The following is a 22,711-nucleotide window of genomic DNA, read 5'->3' on the forward strand; positions in this document are numbered from 1 at the left end:
TCAGGGGCTCCTTGACACTGCTAGCTTACTGCCCTGTTCTCACACGAGAGAAAGTTCTTCCTAGAACAGAATCAAAGCAAACAGCATCTTTTTCTTGTATCAATACTTAATTTGCTTTTTTAAAAAAATTAATCTCTTTTTATCAAGATTTAAGTTTCACAAGCTCTGCCATGGGGCATTCCAGAATATTGCACACACCCCTTTCAACAGACAGTGTCTAATTACTTAGCTTCACATTTATATAAGGAGCTATGCACCCAGTAAGCACATAGGGAATTGAGTACCTGGACAGTGACAGGCTGTTATTTTCCAAGCTAGTCAATAAGCCTCTATGGTAGCCAGGATATCCTGATGATAACAACCTGTAATATTTTGCCCTTGTCAAAATATTCTGAACTTGTTTAGATTGTTCATATTTATGTAGTTTGCTTTGGGCTTAAAAGGCAGCATTTTGTCATAGTGGTTGATTCCTCCCTGCAACTTACCTGGACGTCCAGTTTAACACAAGTGGAATACACTCAGTTTTGTTATTTATCTAGATTTGGAATTGAAATGTATTTTTTTTTAAAAAGGCAACCAAAACAACATGATTACAAAGTCTTTCAAATGGTAACTGCTCTTTTCCTTCTTCATTTTTTCTACTACAAACCCACCCATGTGTAAGGTTGTCCAAAAAGTAAATACCACCTGTATAATAACAAGGTAAAATGATTGTCTGAACACTTCTTCGGGTATATAGGTGAATTTTTAATTACCTTGATGTCAAAAGCCCCAGGTTGGCCCACTTGGTTGTAAAGCTCCAATTGTTCTTTGATGGGAGAGAGCCACAATTTCAGCTGAGTTAACTGTTGTTCAAGCTGGTTCAAATTATTTAGCAGGTGCTCAATTTCTTTCTGTTTCTCAGGCAGATCTTTGGATACCTTTTTAAAAACAGAAGAAAATTGTTTGCTTGGACGAAACTGCAATTCTACTGTACACATAGCATCATGCCAGTAAAATATGCTCTGTACAAAATTTACATTCTTTATAAACATTAACTAGGAGCCCAAAATGTTTAATAACTGAATAATAGTGGGTATGATCAAGAGAAAATTAGCGATACCTAAGTTCCATCGAAATCAATGAGATTTATACCACAGTTAAGCTCTTAAACCTCATTGATTTCAGTTGGATTATATATTACGGCTTTTCTCAGGATGTGGTCTAGTCTATGGTATTTCAAAATAAAAAGCAGTGTCTCTATGCTGGTAAAAAGTAATTGCTCCAGTGATGGGAATGGGGGAGAAATTGTGCTGCTGCACAGTGGTGGCTGCAAAACAGGCCACAGCTTTATTCCAAATACTTTCTGTTGGTTTGCTATATGGACCAGAGACTTTGGCTTTAACCTGCATTGTCAGACTGCAGGGAGGCAGCTTCCACAGTGACCCAGTCCAACTGCTGGGTAAAGCTGTAATGCCTATATCTATGAAACAGCATAGGAAATATGAGGCTTATCAAAGGAAAGGTAATAGTCCCACTATATGATTCAGTTATGAGGGCTGGACAAGACCACACAAACTCAACTAAGTTTGACTCAAAAGTAACCCACTGAAATGAATGAACATGACTAAATTAGGTCCATTTTTTCAGTGGAATTACTCTGAGTAAAACTTAGCTGAATAGCACCAATTGCTGTAGAACAGGCTTCTAGAACAGCACACAAACAGGCCCTCGTCAGCAGCTCAACAGCTGCCTTTAGACATTTTATCACCCTAAAAAAATAGAAAAATATTACAACATCCATTTAAGGCATTTTACAGTTCTGAAGGCACCACAAGTATCTGAGAAGTGGACTTTTTTGTATCTATTAAAAAATAACAACTTTTTAAGTTAAAAATACCTTTATTTTGAAAATTTGTATACAATACATACAATATGAAAATACAAGTACAGCATAATAAGTTATCCATCTCATGCACATGCAGTATTCATGTCTGTACTCTCAGATTTCAGAAAGAACAACATCAATCCCAGCAATCAAATTATACCAGGTGAAGATCTAACCATACTGATTAGTTAAAATTCTTCAAAATTTGATTTTAAGAAAACAATTAGCTGTGTTCTACATGTCAGCTTTATACAGAAGCTGGAATGATGAACATCTCAGTTACAACACCTCATATTAAGGTAAGAAGGTAGTAGTTAAGTTTATTTACTCTCTGTATTAAAATTATTCCTATTAGTGCCAAGCTGGACATGATAACTGTGCGAATGAAACTGACATGCATTATTTAAAATAAAATAAAATTGACAGTCAGTAGCAGCTGCAGATGATCCAGAGTAGCACAGGAGCATCAGTGGCTGGGGGGAGAAAATTTTATTTCCCCCCACCTCCAAATGTGGTCCTGCTGAAACTCACCCCGTCCCCCAAGCTGCTATTTGCATTGTGAGGAATGACTCCATTGGCATTCAACATTGCTGAACACTCTGGGCTGTATATTAACAATGTTGTGAGCTAAATAGATAATTTGAATATGAACACATCCATCTGAAGTTGATTAGAGATTTAGGGATTTGGGGTGTAAACTAATGCGTCACCTTGCACTCATGAAAGAACTTTTGATCTATTGGATGCTCCTCCTGCCATGTCACTTTCTACACTTTCTGAATAATCCTCTAAATTTCTGGAGCTGATTTGGTGGTGGTGGGCTGCAGGTGGAAGTGGGAGTTAGCAGAAATTCTCTCCCCTATGTTCTTTCTTCTGATGCATCCACTGGCATCTGTGTTCATAAGCACAAATCTGATTGCATCAAAAACAGTTCTGCAGGCTTTGTTGAGGATTCCTTTCTAAGGACATAAAGAAGAGCCTCTTGGATCAGGCCAATGGCCTACTTAGTCCAGCATCCTGTCATCACAGTGGCCAACCAGGGAGTATTCTGAAGTACACGTAATAAATCCCTAAATACAATTTATTAGTCACGTGGAACCTATTACATGGTTACAACTTCGGGAATATTGTGGCAGGTACAGAAAGAGCCAATCTGAATTATTATTAACACACTTTCAAAGTTAGAGTCACTATCAGAGGTTTTATTTTTATATTTTTATGTGCATACTGTTTTTACCATCCCACCCCCACCCCCGAATTTGGGGAAATATGAGCCAAGTTCAAGTTCGAGCAGTTTCCAAATGTCAGCCTTTGATAAATGGTTGTTCTGAAATCATACTTTTATCTGCTCATTTTCTACTGCATTAGTATCTAAAAGGGAAAAGTTGTTGTTGGCATCTGTCATCTGTCTATCTTGAGAGTCAGTGGAGTGCACCTCTGGAAGTGAAGTAAAACGGGTTTGGTTGAAGATGAACTAGACATAACTGTAAGTTGCATTAATAAGGTAGCGATGAAAACTATGGAGCAGACACCAGTTTAAAAACACAGTAACATTAACATCAATGCTCAGAAATTTAAACCTCTCAAGTTTTCCACCAGCTATAGATCCTGCAAGTTTATTTAATTTTGAGAAATTTAGCAATACACACTTGAACTGTAGCTGGTGGGAAACCTAAGAATGATCATTACTACACATGCTGTTTTACCAGTCTTCTACATATAGTTCTTACAAAATAATTGATATCAATCTTAACATCAAAGTACTACATTAGGTAAGATTAATTAATTAAACTAAAACATTTGAAAAATCTGAACTTTAAGCATGTTAGTTTAGGAATTAATTAAGGTGAGTTAATTGAAATCTTAGGAAATGAATAATTCAAAAGATTTAAACTTCGTATTTGGTAGTAGCTAAAGGTCTTAACTTTATATAAATTCTCCCAGTTCTTCACAAGAATTTTCATTATTACTGCAGCCTTACAATTATGCTACAGCAATCTTCATTCCCTTAATCCTGCACAGCTAAATAGTCATAATTTTATTGTGGGTACTAATATTTCCTCTTTACTTAACAAAATGTCACCCAAAATTATATAACCGAACAGGGAATTAAATATGAATAATGGGTTATGACATGAGATTTTGGTTTCCTTTTACAGCTACAAGTATTATTCTCTATCATCCATTCCCACTTTCATAGAGCCAAAAGCCATTAAATGCCTTTTTGCCCACAGATAAATCTAATTTCATCAGATGAGAAAGCTGCAAGGCTTTCTTTCAGACCTGGATTTGGCAAATGACATTAATCCCTTTAAAACCTCCAGATTAACTACTACTGCAACCCCACTAAATAGGGCTAGGAGTCACTAGGTGAACTTGACATCAGTACTCCATACATTGAGGGCTGCATTTCCTCAGGGGTTAGTCGCTTGCAGAACTAGCAGTGGGGGCACCCAAAACCAATCGTGGGTTGTTTGAAGCCAAAGGTAGGCAGCAGGACTACTTCCCCTTACCCCAGCTCTGAATGAATCGTGGATTAGTTTTGAAAGTGTCACTCTTTTCTCTCCCCCCACAACTGAACAAGCATAGCCCTACATTCTTTCCCATCTATTAATCCAGTCTCACACATACATCCCACCCACTCATTCCATCCATCCATTTTGGCTTTTCCCTCCACACACGTCATCAGGCTGAGGTCTGCTTTTACTGCTGCTTATACTGGGAGAAGGCTTCCCAGTTCTATAATATTTGAAAAAGTTTTGGGCCCGCAGATGCAGCAGTGTGAAAGGCTGGCACAGTGTTAATCTGCTGAAGAAGACCTTTGCATGTGATAGTTTATGCCGCAATAACTCAATTAGTCTCCAAGCTGTTAAAGCACAAGTGTTACTGTGTTCTGCATATGAAACTTAATAAGAATGTATTACTGGACAAGTTACTGTAGTTATGTGTTGCTCTTGTATTTACACAAAAACCAATAAAAATTATTTAGGGGGGAGCATTAGTGTGTCATTTTGCTGCTATAATCATTGGTAATCTTCTGGAACTTTTATTATTATGTATTACACTTGTATACCACCATCCAACCATGTTCTCTGGACAGTTTCCATGATCAATAAAATACACAATAAAAGAATTCATTCCAGTGGCACCTTAGAGACCAACTAAGTTTGTCATTGGTATGAGCTTTCGTGTGCATGCACACTTCCTCAGATACACACACAAAAGCTCATACCAGCACACAAAAGCTCATACCAATGACTTAGTTGGTCTCTAAGGTGCCACTGGAAGGAATTTTTTTATTTTGTTTAGACTATGTCAGACCAACATGGCTACCTACCTGTAAATAAAATACACACTTGCAATTCACAATATGTGAACTGAATGAAGCTATGAATTGAAGTCTTGTTTCAATAGGTAATAATGAAAACATCAAGATAAATACAAAAGCATCAAAATTTTAAGGGTGCAAAATAAAACCTAGAAAACTATAGTGGGAGCCACCTCTTTATCCTCTTTTAGATTGCAATGCCAGACAGCGCCAGAGCTTTCATTAGACAAACTAAGGCAATCAAGGCACAGTAGATTCAGACCTCAAAGCCCTAACCAGCTGCCCCAGCCACCTGTCTCTTGGGAGGTATTTTAAATATAATTTAGCTGCAAATTTTAGAAAGCATAATATTTCAATAATTAAATCATGGGTGATTATTAAAATTGCCTGACTGCATGCATTCCATCTGATAGGACTAAGTGCAAAAGTTGAAACTATAAAAGAAAGGAGATCCCTTTCAGGCAATGGCACTGAATGAATGTAAATAGGCAGATTATATAATTGTGAGTAAAATAGTTAATAGCAGGCTGAAGAACACAGTCAAATCCTATTAAAGACATACTCAGCCTAAAGGCTACTTAAGAAATAGAGATTTTGCTACAAATGTGTTCATACACATACATACACACACATGAAAGGAAAGGGTTTATGTTGAAAAGTTCATTGGGTGGATGTAATTTTTTAAAGATAATATTGTTTTTCAAACGAGTACTCATGTCAGGAAAAGCAGGTACATCTCAATTATTTTATTTGTTTCTAGGCCCTCAGTGTGTACATGATATTGCAAACTTCTATTTCACCTTCAAAATATATACTGTTTAGGTTAAACAGCATGACTTAAAGAGATTTGTTTTTGTTCTTGTTTTTATTATGTATTTGTGTTCTCATTGTGTATTTTTATGTTGTGAACCCCCCTGTGAGCTTCAAATGAAGGGTGGTATACAAATTCAATCAATCAAATTAAATTAGGTCAAAAATACTAAGCATAGTTATTTGTAACAACAAAAAAAGTGTTTGTGTATGTTATAACCTGATAACTTCAGTGGGGATTTTGATTGAGGAAACAGTACAGGAGTAGAGTATTATGCACCCATTCCCCAGACAAATTAAGCATGACTGTTTCAAAGTAAAAACAAGCAACAGAACCAGCCATAAGCACAGATCTCTCCCATCACACCTAGTTGAACCTTCAGGTAGGTAAATACTGCTTTAGACATCTGGCAAACGTTACATAGAAATAGTCACATATCTTGCCAAGATTCAATGTGAATGATCAGTTAAATTACAGGCTGTGCAAATTATACAAACCATAGGCATGTGCACTGACATATTTTGTTTATTTCCTTGTGGCTGGCTAAAAGAAATGTCCAATGCTTTCCCCAGAGCGATGGGAAAGGTTCATGCATTATAGTCATGCTACTTCGCTACAATGCTCTTGCTGAGAAATGTAGGTACAACAAATTGATTTGCTCTCGCAGTAAATAGCAAAATGGTCTCTTCAATGCCTAGTAATTATTCGGAAATAAAAGGAAGCAGATGGAAAAAAGAGCAAAACAAGAATAATCTTGACAACCCACTTCTCTAGAACTAAGGTGGATAAATAAGGAAAACATAGCTAGTGGCACCCAGCTTACTTTCATTCACCTCATCTGCCTCATCCCTCCTGCCTGACATTGAATCAAACATAAGTCTGAAGAGTAATAAAATTCTTCCGGCAAACATACGGTTCGCTAGCTCCAGGCCCAATCTACCCATGCATTTACTGCACAATAAAAAGCAAGAAACACATTATAGAACTGTTTCGTGTCCTGGCAGGGGGTATATGACAAGAACTGCATGCATCACAAAAGCCAGTCTTTTCCCTGTGTTTTGAAGCACCAGGTTTACCCTGCTATAGCAAGCGATTTGGTTGTCTAAGTGATGGAAAAAATCAACTAAAGATACTTAACCTAAAAAAATAGTCTGCAATACAGCATAACAACACCTCTATAATTAAAACTATTCATAAAGACAGCATTGTTTTCAGGCAACACTTTTGTATCAGGGCAATATACAATAAATGACAACACCTAGGATTTAACGTCATGCCTTTGAATGTGGCACAATTCTTATATGAGTGCAACACTAGTAATTTATTATTATTACTACTTATTAAATTTCTAAACCACCTCTTTCATGTTTCTCTTCCATCATGCCAAAGGTGATTACCTCTTCAAGATTGATCTGTTGCAACAGGGGAGTCAAGGTCCTGGCAGATGCAAACAATTTTATCTTCATAATGCTTTGCAAACCAGTCACAGCGAGCTACTTCCAGTTCTGTCACCTCTTTCCGGCCAGAGTGTAAAAGGCCACAAACTATCCAGAAAAGCTCTGTTTCTGCTTTGTGATGCAGCCAGAAGATGTAGATTGTAGATGTAGATTGGCTGCAGGTGCAGAGGTGACAAGACTACTGCTCCTCTTAGCTGCCAGGGCTGATTTGCCTGATGGTGAGAGACTTAGCAGGTGCAAGGCTAGCAGGGTGGAGTGTAGCTGTACATGGTGAGAAGATTGAAGTCTTTCTTCTTAATTTCACTCTCCTGTTCACCTCCTTGCCACAAACAACAGTCCCTTGGTTCCTGGACCACAGGATGATTCTTCAATATCCATATTAGTTTCCCTTTGATCATCCAGAACTTCATGGTTGTTATCAAAATGTCCAGCCATATTTCTTTATTTATAGGTTGACAGAAAAAGGGTATCTCCATAAAGTCGAGTTCTTCTATAGTGTTCATCCATCATGAACATTTTCCTCTCAGAATTACTGATTTCATTTGAGAGAATCTTAACCATGTAAGAGCCTCCCATCTGACTGTACAGTACAATATTTAATAAATAAAACTGTGTCCTAAGCCTGTGATTTTTGAAATAGAAAAATATGAGGAGTTCTAACTCTCATTTTATTGGTTTGCATTGCTTATATTTTAATCCCTGAGAAATGCAATTATATGCTATTTTGCCTAACCCATTTAGTATAAGAATTTTTAATACAATCCGGCAAAGAGAACAAAGCTGTCTCAGTTGCTTCTTATCAATTATCTTTTAGGTTAATACTGTAAACTATTATTTTTAATCAGCAATCTGTGATAGTAGGACATTAGGGTTTCTGCTTAAGTGTTACTAAAGGACAATCATTATTTCAAAATAATTGTTGGCCCACAGGTGGTGGTGTCTAAGGAAGTACAGAGCCACTAAACTCAGGCACATTACAGTGGTACCTCGGGTTAAGAACGTAATTCGTTCTGGAGGTCTGTTCTTAACCTGAAACTGTTCTTAACCTGAGGTACCACTTTAGCTTCCCGCTGCCGCCGTGCGATTTCTGTTCTCATCCTGAAGCAAACTTCTTAACCCGAGGTACTATTTCTGGATTAGTGGAGTCTGTAACCTGAAACGTCTGTAACCTGAGGTACCACTGTACTTCACTGCTAAAACTATAGGTGCCATCATGTCAATATAGAAATATTAGAAAAGGTATCAAGAAAACTATTTCATGTACAGATATGGGGGGGGGGGGAGAAAGTGCACTCTCTTTGAATTCTGTAGTTTTACATATGAAGACATAATAGCAATCATCTGTTCCTTAGCAGGATTCTGTCCCACCCCTGCACCATGGTATGAATTGAACCTAAAGTGTGAAGCAAATAACAGGTGCTGCAGAAAGACAACTTGAAGAAATAAGTCTACACTACAGTCCACATATGGTAGTGGCATGACTCCCCAGTGAAGGAGTAGGAAAGTTTGACTCTCCTCAAGTTGTCATTACAGGCATGCTTATCATAGCTGTCAAGTTTTCCCTTTTCTCTCGAGGAAGCCTATTCAGCATAAGGGAATTTCCCTTAAAAAAGGGAGAACTTGACAGCTATGATGCTTATTTCTTTAGTAAATGAAACAGTACAGATAAATCTGAGTTGCATGCTGAGAGAAGGGGGGACGGGACTGCTGAAAAACACTGGAAACACCTGCAACAGATTACAGATACATCCTGCAACACAACTGTTAATATGCCTAACCTTTATCCAGCGATGGTTAGCCTCCTTGAGTCTAGTGTCAAGCTTATGTTTTACTTCAGGGCTCAGGGATGCACTACCAAGTGCTTTTCCTCCAGCTTCAGTTAATCGTTTCAGTATTCCCTTGTGTGGAGGCAGTTCTTCCACTCTTAACTGGAACAGACAAATGCAACATTTAAAATGAACTGTTGTAGAATTTTCAACTCCCTTATCTTCACCTCTATTGATTAGTTTATCAGCTGAAGTAAGTAGACTCAAGAGCTCAATTCAGCACAATGTATCCACAGCTTTTGTTCTAGGTTCATGTGCCTCAGGAAAAGGCGATGGATAGCAGTCCTTCTTTTGCATTAGAATGATTCCCACCCCCGCAACACAGCTGCTCACCAAAATGGCAAAGCCATAGAGGAACAAAATAAAATATTAAAAGCTCAGGAGAATAAAAAGGTCAAGTACTAATTCATAATATTGCTCAGAATTTAGTCACTTGGTGTTTCACAGGCCCAAAATAATAATAATAAAAAATAGGGTTAACTGTAATGATTTCCTTTCATGTAGGTATATATATTGGCCCAGTCTATATATATAACCATAAACTATGGCTTAGTGATATGCACACAAACCCGAGGCTCACATGCTTCCCCTGCACTCTCTTCTCTAGTGTGACTGTGAGGAACATATCCCAAGTTTCCACTTTTAAACCAACCAGTTTCCTGTTACTGCCAAACTCAGGAAACTCTGTTTAAACTGTGGTTTGAAAATAAACCAAGATGATAAATTCTGGTTTGATTCTGACTTGTTTGAACCACCATAATTTATGCTAACCAGAGTTTACCCAATTCTAGACATCAGAAGGAACACTGGATTGCTTAAAAGCAGAAGCAAAAGCTTCTTATCTCTTAACTGACAGTCATACTGGAAGTCATATGCTAGCTTGTGCATATAAAGCTAAACATCAAAAATTAGCATTGCACTTTGTTATACAGCTTCACCATAGCTGTGATGAGATTCAATAGAAACCTCATAGAAATCTGTAACCTCCCAGTGATATGTGTAACTCTTTCATCTGTACCTGAATACCTGTATAGAATGGTACCTCGACTTACGAAGACGATCCGTTCCGCGGCCTTCTTCGTAAGTCAAGGTTTTCGGTTCTCGAAGTGCTACTTTGGTGCATCCGCAAAGCGCGATTTCGCACTTCTGTGCAGGCGCAGAACGCGCACGCCGGTTGCGCGCGGAGAAAAGACTTCCGGGGGTTGTCGACTTCAGAAGTCGAAGCGTTCAGTTGTCGAGGTATGACTGTACACTTATTTTCTTTAAACATTCTGTGACATTAATTTATTATGGATCTGTTTGGGGATTCCTTCCTCCAATTATTAGATTTTTCTCCATGCAGATTTATTGTACTTCTGCCTTCTGCAGGGTTATTCCTAGTCTACTATTACTTCTCTGTTGTGTGTAGGTGCTGTAGTTTTAGCTACCATATATAAGGGCAAACATGGGACTTGTGTCAAGATTGGTATATAGGCTAATTTTACACAAAGTTTCACAAATCATCATCCTTCACATACACCCTTCATATAAACATGCAGTGGAAATATTTTATTTTGAAGGCATGGAATGTATACACATATCTCTTGTTCTATCCTAATCACAGAAAATCCAATCGAGAGCAAGAGATTCATGCGAAGAAGAAGGCTTCTGTACACACATCACTTGCTCAATCAGAAACAGTGGGCATAACTTTCATGTGCATGTATGTGCATGTTGTCCAACCACGCTGTATTATTTTCAGTGGGATGTGCAATCAGATGTGACCTAACTATATTGGGCTGTTACACTTTAAGAATGGGGGCGGGGAGGGAGAGAAACCATCCATACTCAAATGTACAGGTTTCAGGTTTCAGCAAGAGCATTGCAGTTTTGTGGACACTGGCACTGGCAGTGACATATTTAGATTGACAATTTCAATGCTCATAGTACTTTATCAAATTTCCCTAAGATGAGACAGAGGGCAATAAGCATAGCACAGTTCTGCCATGATCATTTCCTCTTTGCTGCCTCATCTCAGCACATCTTGAGAATCCTCAGTTTAAGAAGGAGTCAGAACAAGAACATTTCACAGATATAACCCGCTTCCTTGGTTATAGTTTGACAGGTCCTACACATGACAGAGAAATACTTCCTTTTTTTTCTTAAGTTCCCCCATATAGACAAGTGTTTCTGCCCTTTTTCAAACCACTTTAATCAGAGCTCAATAATTTCTAGAGTGTTTTGCAGCATTAAGGATTGGCAAGAATCAGATGTTTTAAAGTTATGATCAAGCTAATGAATTTGTTCCCCAATGAAAAACTTTTCCTAGGATAACTAACAGCACACTTTTATACATGCTAAATCAGAGGTAATGCCAACTCTGTGTAATGATGGTTACTCCCAGATAAGTGGGCATAGGATTATACACTGAAGCATAGCTGCCAAGTTTTCCCTTTTCTCGCGAGGAAGCCTATTCAGCATAAGGGAAAATCCCTTAAAAAAGGGATAACTTGGCAGCTATGCACTGAAGTTGCAATACTATAACCACTAACTTCTGAGTAGATATTGTAAGATTGTGCTTTAACAAATAATTAAAGTAGAAGATTGAATTCTAAAGCATCAGTGTTTCTGGAAGTTAATTCTTGCACTTGGATATGAATTCTGAAGTTATAAAGATTATAAAATACAAAACTAGAATTAAAAACATTAAACAATAACACTAAACTGGTCCCCCCCCAAGCCCCTTCATCTTTGTATATTCCTTACAACTATGGAGCTATTTTATTTGATACTGTCCATGTGATTTTTTTGGCTGGAAATGGAGGCACTCATGCAGCTAATTGAGAAATAATTGTTTTACTATTATATTCTAATGGATTATTGAATATTGCTTTATTTGATGTAAGTTGTTTATTTTAAAGTTATTTTGACCTTTTTGTAGATCATTATCATCAATGTTTGACATTTTAGCATGTTTTTGTATGTGCTGAAAGCCACCCAGAGTGGCTGGGGAAACCCAGCCAGATGAGAGTGGTATAAATAAAAGTGTTGTTGTTGTTGTTGTTGTTGTTGTTGTTGTTGTTGTTGTTGTTGTTGTTATGTGTTTCCTAGAAGTGCAAAAGGAGTGCAGTGCCAAAAGTTGTATTTATGTCAGTTTTTATAGGCCACTTTTTCTGCTGAGAACATACATAGCAGCCGAACCACTCCACCATGTATGTTAAAAATACTAGAGAGGCCAATCACAGGTCTCACTAGGGCCCAATGAAATACAACTACCTTAATGTTTCAATAAAGGTTCTGTAGCACAGGGACTAACTATTTTGGCTGTGAGTCTTGGAAGACCTGTCCCCTGCCTTGCAGACCTTTTCCCATGTGGCCTAAGAAGGTGGGGCCCTGACTGACTCCAGCTACAAAAGCTGAGGTTACCCTTGGGCTGGGGTGTTGGGGGGGGGTTGTTGCTGTTGGTTTTCTATATCTTTATTTTAGATTTGTGATTTATGTGGAAATTGTACAGTTTGGTTATGGTTTTTTGATGTTTTATTTATTGTTTATGATTATTTTTATAATGTTGCAATTGTGTATTTTTTCATGTTGTAAGCTGATGTGAGTATGGTTTGAACGGTGGAAAGGCGGCATACAAATAAAAGTATGTATGTATGCATATAAACCTTCAGTGAGAGTGAGTTTAAGAACCTCGGCGCTCCTACCAAAAGAGCTCGGTCTCAATGGACCATCTATCTTGCCAATGACGACTCTGATAGTGATGCGATGTGAGGCGGCAACACTTCTGACTAAGATCCTAACAAGAAGGCAGGGTTGTTTTATATATTTGTACCTTACCCTTTAAAAAACTAAATATACCAACACAGCAAAAAGAAAAAAAAGTACAATGTTGACAGTGCAGCAGGCAATACAAATACACTAAAATTGTATGCCTATGGTCTGACACACTTGGGCAAGCATATTGAAATTAGATCAGATTGCATTGGATATTTAGAGGGGAAAGCATTTTATTTGTGTTTTGTGTTATGTCTAAATCAGAGCTGAGACATTAGACTTTGTACAATATTGAATGGTGTACCACGTTACTCTGATGGAAAGCACTATGAGCAAAGCAATCTATAGTACAAAGAGTGAAAAACATACATGAAATGACCTATAATATAAGCCTTCCAAATGTTTGTGCAAAATTATTTCCATTTACTTTTATACATATGATAAATAACCTTATATTAGGAAGGCATGGTTTGAATATATTCCTTTTTATACTTGCCTACTTGAATTTGCATTTGGGGTGGGGGCTGTCTCAAAATGAAGCACATTTCATTATTTCCTAGTCATTTTTTGCTAATCTGTCAGTGGACACCAATTTGATGGGCTTTAGTTCACTTAAAATATTCAATACTCATTCAATATGGATATTTTTTAAAGCATGACACTGAATAGTAAAATGTATCTAGCTGTGTGGTTTTTGTGACGCCTCCTTATGGCCATTAATGCTGAGGCCTCAACTATAGATTCTAACTTGATTTAGGACTGCAATTTGCATAGAAAATGTATTTGAAACACTTGGAAAACCAAGATGTTTACTCCTTTTTAATTTGGGGTGTGGGGAGAGTGGAAGGAGACAAAGGCAGTAAATGATATAAAAATGGACAGGCTTTTATCATACCTTTACTTTCTGAAGAGTGTCCTTTAACTGGTATTCATTTCCTGGTTCAACAGGAATGCCAGCAACACTACTTGCTTCGTCTAACCATAAATAAAACTTATTTAAATTATATTGCAATTCTGTCAGAAGATTCTGTTCTTCTTCTAGCCTGTGGTAATAAGAGAAAAAATAACAACATTAACAAGGTGGTTCCAAATATATTGATTATTAACCCTACCCAGCATACAGTAGTAGCACTAAATGGAAATGTAACAGATAAATTTATAAATTACTTCATTAAAGACACATGAAAACATTGTTCACTGAAACATACATTAACTGAAGCCCTAGTTTTGATCACTTCGAAATTTAGGTGGAGTTTCATTTTTTATAATAGATTTCAATAAATAAATAAATCAGCAATTGGTTCATAGCGCTCAAAACTGTCACTCCTGAACTTGTACCTGAAAGATGTTAAAGTTTATTGGTAATTGGCAACACTTTGAAGAATTCACGTCATTGATTTGAGAGCTTGTATTGATTTCTTTGTCAAGCTAATTCTGCTGTTAAAACTATACCTATTAGTATTTTTATTTTACATAAACATGTTTAAATTTAAAAACTTCTAGACCAGCATCACCATTTTTAAACCAGAGAAACACTGAGAATTTCATGATGAGAACTGCAGTTAAAAGGAGAAATAGATGCATACATTTTGCATAGATCTATTAAATACCAATAGCTTATCATCTATTTAGGGCACAATCCTGCGGTCTCTGGAGGGTGTTCCAGGTGCTATGTGGTTTTTCAGATCCCTTCTCTGAGGATGGAGAGTGAAATCTGTTTTCAGAGATGGAGAGCCAAACTCCTATCTGCAACTGCAGAAAGGTATAAAGTTGGTGCTTCTCCTTTTTTTTAAATACTCCAGTGCTGTAAAAGACAAAAAAGGAAGTGTATGCCAGGAGAAGTTGTGGATTTGCAGGATCCAAAGCCCTGCAGTTCACCCAACGTACCCCAAGAATGTGTGGGGTAGAGGGAGATTACACTAGCCCTGAAGCTCTTTTGAACAGCACTGAGATGACACAATGGTGATGATGTATATTGTTCCTTCCTGACCATCACTGCCATACAAATAGGCTCTAAGATGAGCTCCTACCTGCACACCTGGTAACTATTGTATATGAACCACGTTGAATACTAAAAAACAAGAACAAGTATTGATAGTATAATTCCGATTCTAGCACTGAAATAATCAAGGGGTTGAACAACTGTATGGGGAAAGTTTACATTTGGGTCATTTCCATTTAGAAAAAGAGGCAAGCTAGGTAAGAGGGAACTGTGTTGAGGTGTGACTATGAATGGAGTGGATAAAGTGGATCAAGAAAAGTGCTTCTCCATCTCTCATAACACTAGAACTGAATGTTGGAAGATTCAAGACAAACAAAATGAAGTGCTTCTTCACACAGTATGAAGTTAAACTATGGAATTCACTGCTGCAGGAGGGTAGTGATGGATGTCAACTTGGGTGGCTTTAAAAGAGGGTTAGACAAATTCATGGAGGATAAGGCTAACAATGGCTGTAAAACCACGATGGCTATGTTCTGTTTCCACTGTCAGAGACAGCACACTTCTGTATATCAGTTGCTAGGAATCCCAAGTGGGGAAAATACATTTGTTCTCAGGTTCTGCTTGCACAGCTTTCATAGGCATCTGGTTGGCCACTATGAGAACAGCATGCTGGGCTAGAGGGGCCACTGGCCAGATCCAGCAGGGCTCTTCTTAAGTTTTATAGGAAAAGACAGCTTTACTATGCACACAGTAAATCACACTGAGATAAGCTGCAGCAAATATTTAGAAGTGGCATGCCACAGAATTAAGGGGACATTAATCACATGTTAGGTGCAAAGTACCCATTTCTAGAAGAAAAATATTATTACAAAGGAGTGGAATACTTTAAAGCATTAAAGCAATGTTGTGCTTCTAAGGTTATCATCTTGACAGCAATGTTTAAAAATGTTTTACTCAAGCATTCAAGATCTCAAGTGCTATATCTTTGTTTACCTACAGGTTTAATGATTTGCTAGGATTTATTCCAACATGTGGTAGTAACAGTAATAAATGGTGCATTTAAAATTCTCCATCTGCAATTAAGTGCTAGATATTTTATTTCAAGAGTCATTTCAATACATTTGCCCAAGAACAAGCTGTGGCTTCTGTTTGAAATATTGGATGAGTGGCTGCTTGCATTACAAATACTCCTAATAAATTTTCAGTAAGTGGAATAACAGTGAGCACAGCAAGGAATTCACATATAACTTTAGAAGTAAATGCAAAAAAAAGAAGAAGAAAAGATTATGCTTCTGTGCTATACAGTCAAATGTATACACAAACACACAAAAAACATATTGCAGTTGGAAGGTATCAAACCCACTCCTGACCATTATATTTCTACAAAAACCATTAGCCAGTTTTAACAACATGTATCACAATTATGTTATTATTTTATTAGAAATATTTTAAGACACCTTTCATTGTTACCTGCCCCAGGCTGGGCTCCAATATAAAACAAAACATACAAATACTTCTAAATAAAAGCACATAAAAATAGTTAAAATGTTATTGATAAATCACATATCGAAACACCATTCTATGCTATAGGCAGTTCCATCCTGGGCACCAATCAACTTAATCAACATCCCATAAATGCCTGGGCAAATAAATAGTTTTTTTCAAGTTGGTTCTGAAAAGAAAGTAAGACAGCATCCAACTGCACTCTAGAGGGGAGAACATTTCATAGAAACCCACTGAGAGGTCAAGGAGAAGCAGCAGGATTACTCCCTGCTGATTGCATGTATTAAAGTTACAACTATTGCTCTTATTCTTTTCCTGGAAACTTATGGCCACCTTCAAGTGCAACAACAGATTGCTGACCTCAGGCCCTTTTGGTTGATCTGCTCTCTGTTTCTCCTAAGCATTCAAATAAATGCATCAGGCATTGTTGGAAGTGCAGCCCCTGACAATGTCCCTCCCTTCCCAACAAGAGCACAGGCCATCCCCCTGCAACCAAGCATTCAACATTAAGGACAAATAACCTAGGCCTGTACACATATAGGGCTACACAGAGTTCCTAATCTCAAGAAATAGCAATTGATGTGGTTTGCCAGAGAACATGGCCAGCAACTATGTGGAAATTGGGCGCAAGGCTACTAGGCTGTCCTGCACACACCCAGAGAACGAAGGCAAACAGCAAGCTATTAATTCTTTATTGGCAAAAGCACACACTTACAGAAGCTCCTAAGGTGCACTAGATATTCTCTCTGTCTCTCTCTCTCTCATATCTCTCTCTCTCTCTCTCTCTCTCTCTCTCTCTCTCTATCTATCTATCTATCTATCTATCTTCTAGTGTCTACATAGCTGGCATTAACTTTTCTAGGTTCGTGCTGGAAGCATCAGTGGGACCACACACCCTGCCCCTGGGCTTATGTACACTCACCTGATGGAGTGCATCCACGCAACCTGAGACTTCTGCACAGAAGTCATCGCTGTGCTTCCCTCTTCAAGCCCCTCCTGGTTCTAGAAAACAGTGGGGCAGGGGCCAGGGGGCATTTGACTAGCCTGCCCCTTGCTTGAGCATGTTTGAGCCCTTTGCTTCTAACACATCCTCTGGCCCCACCTCCGTTTCTGACAGCTTGCACCCTTACCATCCCTTACCTTCCCTGCCTCATGGGTAGCACCAAATTCCATAAATTGCTGGCCCCCTCTCCTCTAGCCCCTCTGCTTTCATCACACACTAGTCAGAGCCCTACCACTCCTTGACATCTGACCTCACACGTTCAGCATTTGTTAAATCCTAAGAAGTCCTTCCAAAATGTGTAATTTGGCCCCTAGGTTTGGTGCCACAATCATTGTTTCTAAAGAACTACATAATAAGGAGTAATTAGCATTCATCTTGAGAAGTCAGTTTCTATTATTAAGAATTTCTTCCATAAGGCCCCAGATATTATGCTCTCTCAGATCTTGGGTGATGGCACTTTTTAACTACTATACTTCTTATGGGGGAGGTGAGCCAGCTTATATTTCCTAGACCTAGATTGAAACTAAATCCATTGCCTCTGCTAGAGAATGCCTCTTGGATTCATATACAGTGGTACCTCGGTTTATGAACACAATTGGTTCCGGAAGTCTGTTCATAAACTGAAGCGTTCATAAACTGAAGCGAACTTTCCCATTGAAAGTAATGGAAAGTGGATTAATCCGTTCCAGACGGGTCCGCGGAATACTTAAACTGAAGTGTTCATAAACTGAAACATGGGTGTAATTGGTTCCGGAAGTCTGTTCATAAACTGAAGCGTTCATAAACTGAAGCGAACTTTCCCATTAAAAGTAATGGAAAGTGAATTAATCCGTTCCAGATGGGTCCGCTGCGTTCATAAACTGAAAATTCATAAACCGAGGTGTTCATAAACCGAGGTTCCACTGTATTCCAAGATACAAGGACAAGGTAAATAGAGTATGCTACCTAAATAAGGAACTTGCCCAGAACAAAAAACAAAATGTTCCCTCTTGCTTTGAAAGAAAAGAACAGAACTCTTTTTCTAGGATTCTCTCAGCTCTAAGAAACACATCAATAGTTATTTTCGAATGGGGATTTTAGTGGCCATTAATGTGTGTCTGTAACTTTTAACCTTGCCTTTTTAGTTCTGCAATTTATTAGGAAGAGTAATTACCTGATCAGCAAGGTAATCAAATATAACAAGTTTAAATGAATTCGTGTCCCCAGGCTTTCAGCCAGTGGCAGTTGGTTCTCTCGACAAACCTGACATACTTTGTCTCTGGGGGAAGAAAGGGAGGGAGATGGAAACTTGCCAGATGTAGCAAATTTGTTAATAGACTACATTTTAATTCTTGAAGAGTTTTCAAAGGTGTAAAGTAAGTATGTGTGTAGAGAGCGGATTAAAAAGGAACCAGAAATGAAGCCATTTTGTTTCCAGCTGTAATATTAATAGACAAGCAACATTCATTTAACCTATTCAATTTCAAAAGTCTTTCAGTTATCAGAAATGATAGTGAAGGTTAGTGTCAGATAAGTCTCCTACAATTGACATGGAATTTCTGAAACAACAGCAATTATGAGCAATTATTCAACTGTAATGCAAAACCCAATTTTTATGCTGGGAACACATCAGAATCAGACATGATGGTCAAAACAAGGCAACAATGCAGATAGTAACTGTAAGGGATTCCCAGTTTCCCACCCCTCACTGCTTTAACAACAGAGGTTCTCCCTGTGCTTCTATACAAACGGGAGTAAACCTCCAGTGCCCAAATTGGACTTGTCTCCAGGGTACCTCAGGGCTCTGCGTTCGAAACCTATTGCCACCAGTGGGGTCTCCCTCCCATGGATCCCTACTGCTACAATTTGCCTCTCCCTTAGGCAACTATGTGGGTCCTTTGGCTTCACTAACCAGCCCTTTGTATGACAGGAGAAAAAGCAAACAGTTTCCTCTTCCACAGGAAAGCTTTGTTCTCGCCTCTTAGTCACACCTCTGAAGGTACTGAGACACTGCCGAGTCAGTGAACGTTTAGGCACATTTAACTTTATTATTTAACTTGAAAACATGGATTTCTCTGGTTCTTAAAAGTGCATCTCTTCTTTTCATATAATACAGACTTGTTAATACATCTCCTGCATCTTGATTATAACCTTTCTTCCCATCCACCCAAACCTAACCTCCTGCTCCCTCTCTAACACTCCACTCCCAACTGCCAACCCCCAACTGCCTTCCAACGGTTGTTCCCCCTCCACATAGAATGCCGTCTAGCTCCGCCTCCCAGGGAACACCTGCCTATCATGGGAGTGATAGGTTAACCCATGATGAACCGGAATCATCATCAGGCACTATTCCGCCACAGTAACATTTTGAATTTGAATATTATATTCTCAAGCAGCTAGACAAAGAACATCTACGGAAGCTGTCCAATCAAGGTTCTTAAGGCAATTTTTTTTCTCTACCACCATGTGCCCCAAACACATCATTGCGCCTAGAGCCTAATCTTCCCTCGGTTATGAATCTGTCATAGGACACTTAACTACTGGCTTCGCCTAAACTCAAATCCCCACGGTCTCATATCCCCAGTGCTGCAAGACTGTCACAAGAGCGCCTGGACTAAAATAGTCTATAATAATTAATAATAATAATAATTTATTATTTATACCCCGCCCATCTGGCTGGGTTTCTCCAGCCACTCTGGGCGGCTTCCAACAGGAAAATAAAACACAGTAATCTATTAAACATTAAAAGCCTCCCTGATCAGGGCTGCCTTCAGATGTCTTCTAAAAGTCTGGTAGTTGTTTTCCTTTTTGACATCTGTTGGGAGGGCGTTCCACAGGGCAGGCGCCACCACCGAGAGGGCCCTCTGCTTAGTTCCCTGCAACTTGGCTTCTCGCAACGAGGGAACCGCCAGAAGGCCCTCTGTGCTGGACCTCAGTGTCCGGGCAGAATGATGGAGGTGGAGACGCTCCTTCAGGTATACTGGACCGAAGCCATTTAGGGCTTTAAAGGTCAGCACCAACACTTTGAATTGTGCTCGGAAATGTACTGGGAGCCAATGTAGATCTTTCAAGACCAGTGTTATGTGGTCAAGGCGGCTGCTCCCAGTCACCAGTATAGCTGCCGCATTCTGGATTATTTGTAGTTTCCAAGTCACCTTCAAAAACTTCTTATCGCCACTACAGCTACTCACTTTGGGTTTGGGTTTTAGTAAAGCAAACAGTCTAATTTGTCAGCATCTAACGGCGTCAGAACAAATTGGCCACAATAAGTAAATTTTGCCCATGGTATGACTATTTTCCACCTTCCCATTTCTACTTTCTGGCACCCTATCTGAATAACCTAGCAATTCTAAAATAAAGACGTGCTTTTACTCTCACAAGATTGAATGTATTGCCCTTGGCTGCACTTGAGGGACGATTCCAACAGATTCCACACAAAAAAACGCCTATTTCCCTGTGGTGCATGCCCTTCTGGCTTGTACTCTTTATAAAGACTTGAGGAATAAGATTATCACCCCTCTTTTATTGTCCATTCCGGGTCGCCCAACCACTGCCACAGTGTTCTTTCTCTTGGCAGATCAAGGTGAGCAGGTGACAGCAAAGGTTGCAAGGTTTTTAGCTGGGGCAATCAGAGTAAGATCCACTATTTGACTATTGATTCAAAACCCTAAAATGTATTTTATATAATTGACTTTTTATTTCTATTATTTGTATATTGTATTGTTGTTTTATTGCTATGGTGGATGGCTGATGCAAATAAAGATTCATTCATTCACTCATTCTATAGTAGCCATTTGTGGTGTGGGCTCATTTCAGCGTATGTGTGGTGCCCACAGCAGTTTATCTAGTTTGCAAATATGTCCGTGGACCCAAATAAGTTGCAATCCCTAACATGTGTAACTAGGGAAGGCCTGTGTTTCAACAAATAGGTCTGCTGTCATTGCTCCTCATTTGGCCCTGGAATACTGTCAAAATAGTATAATTATATGCATATATTTACTCAGTAGTGTTATGTGACCAAATTAATTGGTAACTAAATGAATTTACTAGGATATAAATATATGTTTTTATGGCAGGAAGCAAAAGTAATTTACTAAAGTTGATACTCAGTATTTAAAATGTACTGCTTTCTCTTCAGCTATTGATTTGTAATTATAAGTTAACTAGAGCCCTGCAGCAAATGATTTAGCTGGTAAGTTAACAATCAATAAGTGCAACAAGTCTCCTCAAGCTACCTCCAAACTCTTTGAACTCTCTAGTTTAGGATGGGAAACTCCCTCATTCTTGTGAGGAAAAAAATATTGGTTAGGGATGAATTATATAATGGAGAGAAGGAGAAGACTTGGAGCATCTTTTGTCCAGATCTTTCCTCCAGTTATTGCATCTGTTGCAGAGGAATTGTGTTTATTCAACACACAAACATTCATCCTCTTGATTACATTGTGTCTAGTTTCTTATCCTTCCTCTGTTGTCTCTTCTGAGTTGAATTTTAGAATATAAACTTCATAGGGCAGGGATATGTCTTTTGTACTTTGTAAACCATCATGACATGTTGATTTATCACTAGGAAAAAAGCAATTTCTTCTCCACATTTGGTCATCTACTTTTTTTTGAATATTGTATGGAATGTGTTTCTGCAGGTCTCTTGGTATCTACTGATGTCATGGGTGGCAACTTTTCCTGCTACATCTGGGCAATCTTATTAAAATAAATTTAGAAATACATTAAATTCTCACTTTTCTTCAGAGGCTGATGACTCTCCCGCACTGCATAGCAGTGTTATTTTGGAGTGGGGGGGGGGGGGAGTAACCATTCTTAGTGAGAAATGTTCTGTCACATAGAAACACCCTGCATTTTATGAAATGTTTTATTCTTTTCCTTTTGTGTTCCTTTTCTTCTATCACACATTCCCTTTAAATCCTGGAAACCATACATCCCACAAAAACAAAGCAAACCAGATCCAGACAGAAAATTCTGCCACAGTGCATCTTTGCTCCCGACTCTCCATTGCATCTAACCATCCTTTAATAATGCTTGATTGCTGTACAGTTGGGTTGGGAAAGGGGAAAGTTAATCTGCCTTTCGTCTGTCTGCCTGTATCTATAACTGGTCTACCCTCAGTGGGCGACTTTCAACAAGTGGGTAGAGTCATTATTCTCCAAAGGAATAATCTTTGCAGCCATGCATTGAATCTAAACTGGGGCTGCCAAGTTCCTACTAAAAGCGGATCTTGCATTTA

At 38.6% G+C, this 22,711-nt stretch overlaps 1 protein-coding gene across 11 annotated transcripts in view; it reads right to left on the minus strand.

The window, feature by feature from the left end:
- The window catches only part of DMD (dystrophin), a 1,020,507-nt gene that overhangs the window by 326,291 nt on the left and 671,505 nt on the right, over positions 1-22,711 (minus strand). For all 11 annotated transcript variants that reach the window (XM_035114377.2, XM_035114375.2, XM_035114388.2 and 8 more), the window contains 3 exons: positions 13,941-14,088; positions 9,242-9,391; positions 756-920 (listed from right to left, as the gene is read on the minus strand). In XM_035114377.2, the coding sequence (XP_034970268.2) occupies positions 756-920; positions 9,242-9,391; positions 13,941-14,088 (463 nt within the window). The remainder of the gene's footprint in view (positions 1-755; positions 921-9,241; positions 9,392-13,940; positions 14,089-22,711) is intronic.

The sequence above is a fragment of the Zootoca vivipara genome, chromosome 4, assembly GCF_963506605.1.
Source record: "Zootoca vivipara chromosome 4, rZooViv1.1, whole genome shotgun sequence".
NCBI classification, from domain to species: domain Eukaryota; kingdom Metazoa; phylum Chordata; class Lepidosauria; order Squamata; family Lacertidae; genus Zootoca; species Zootoca vivipara.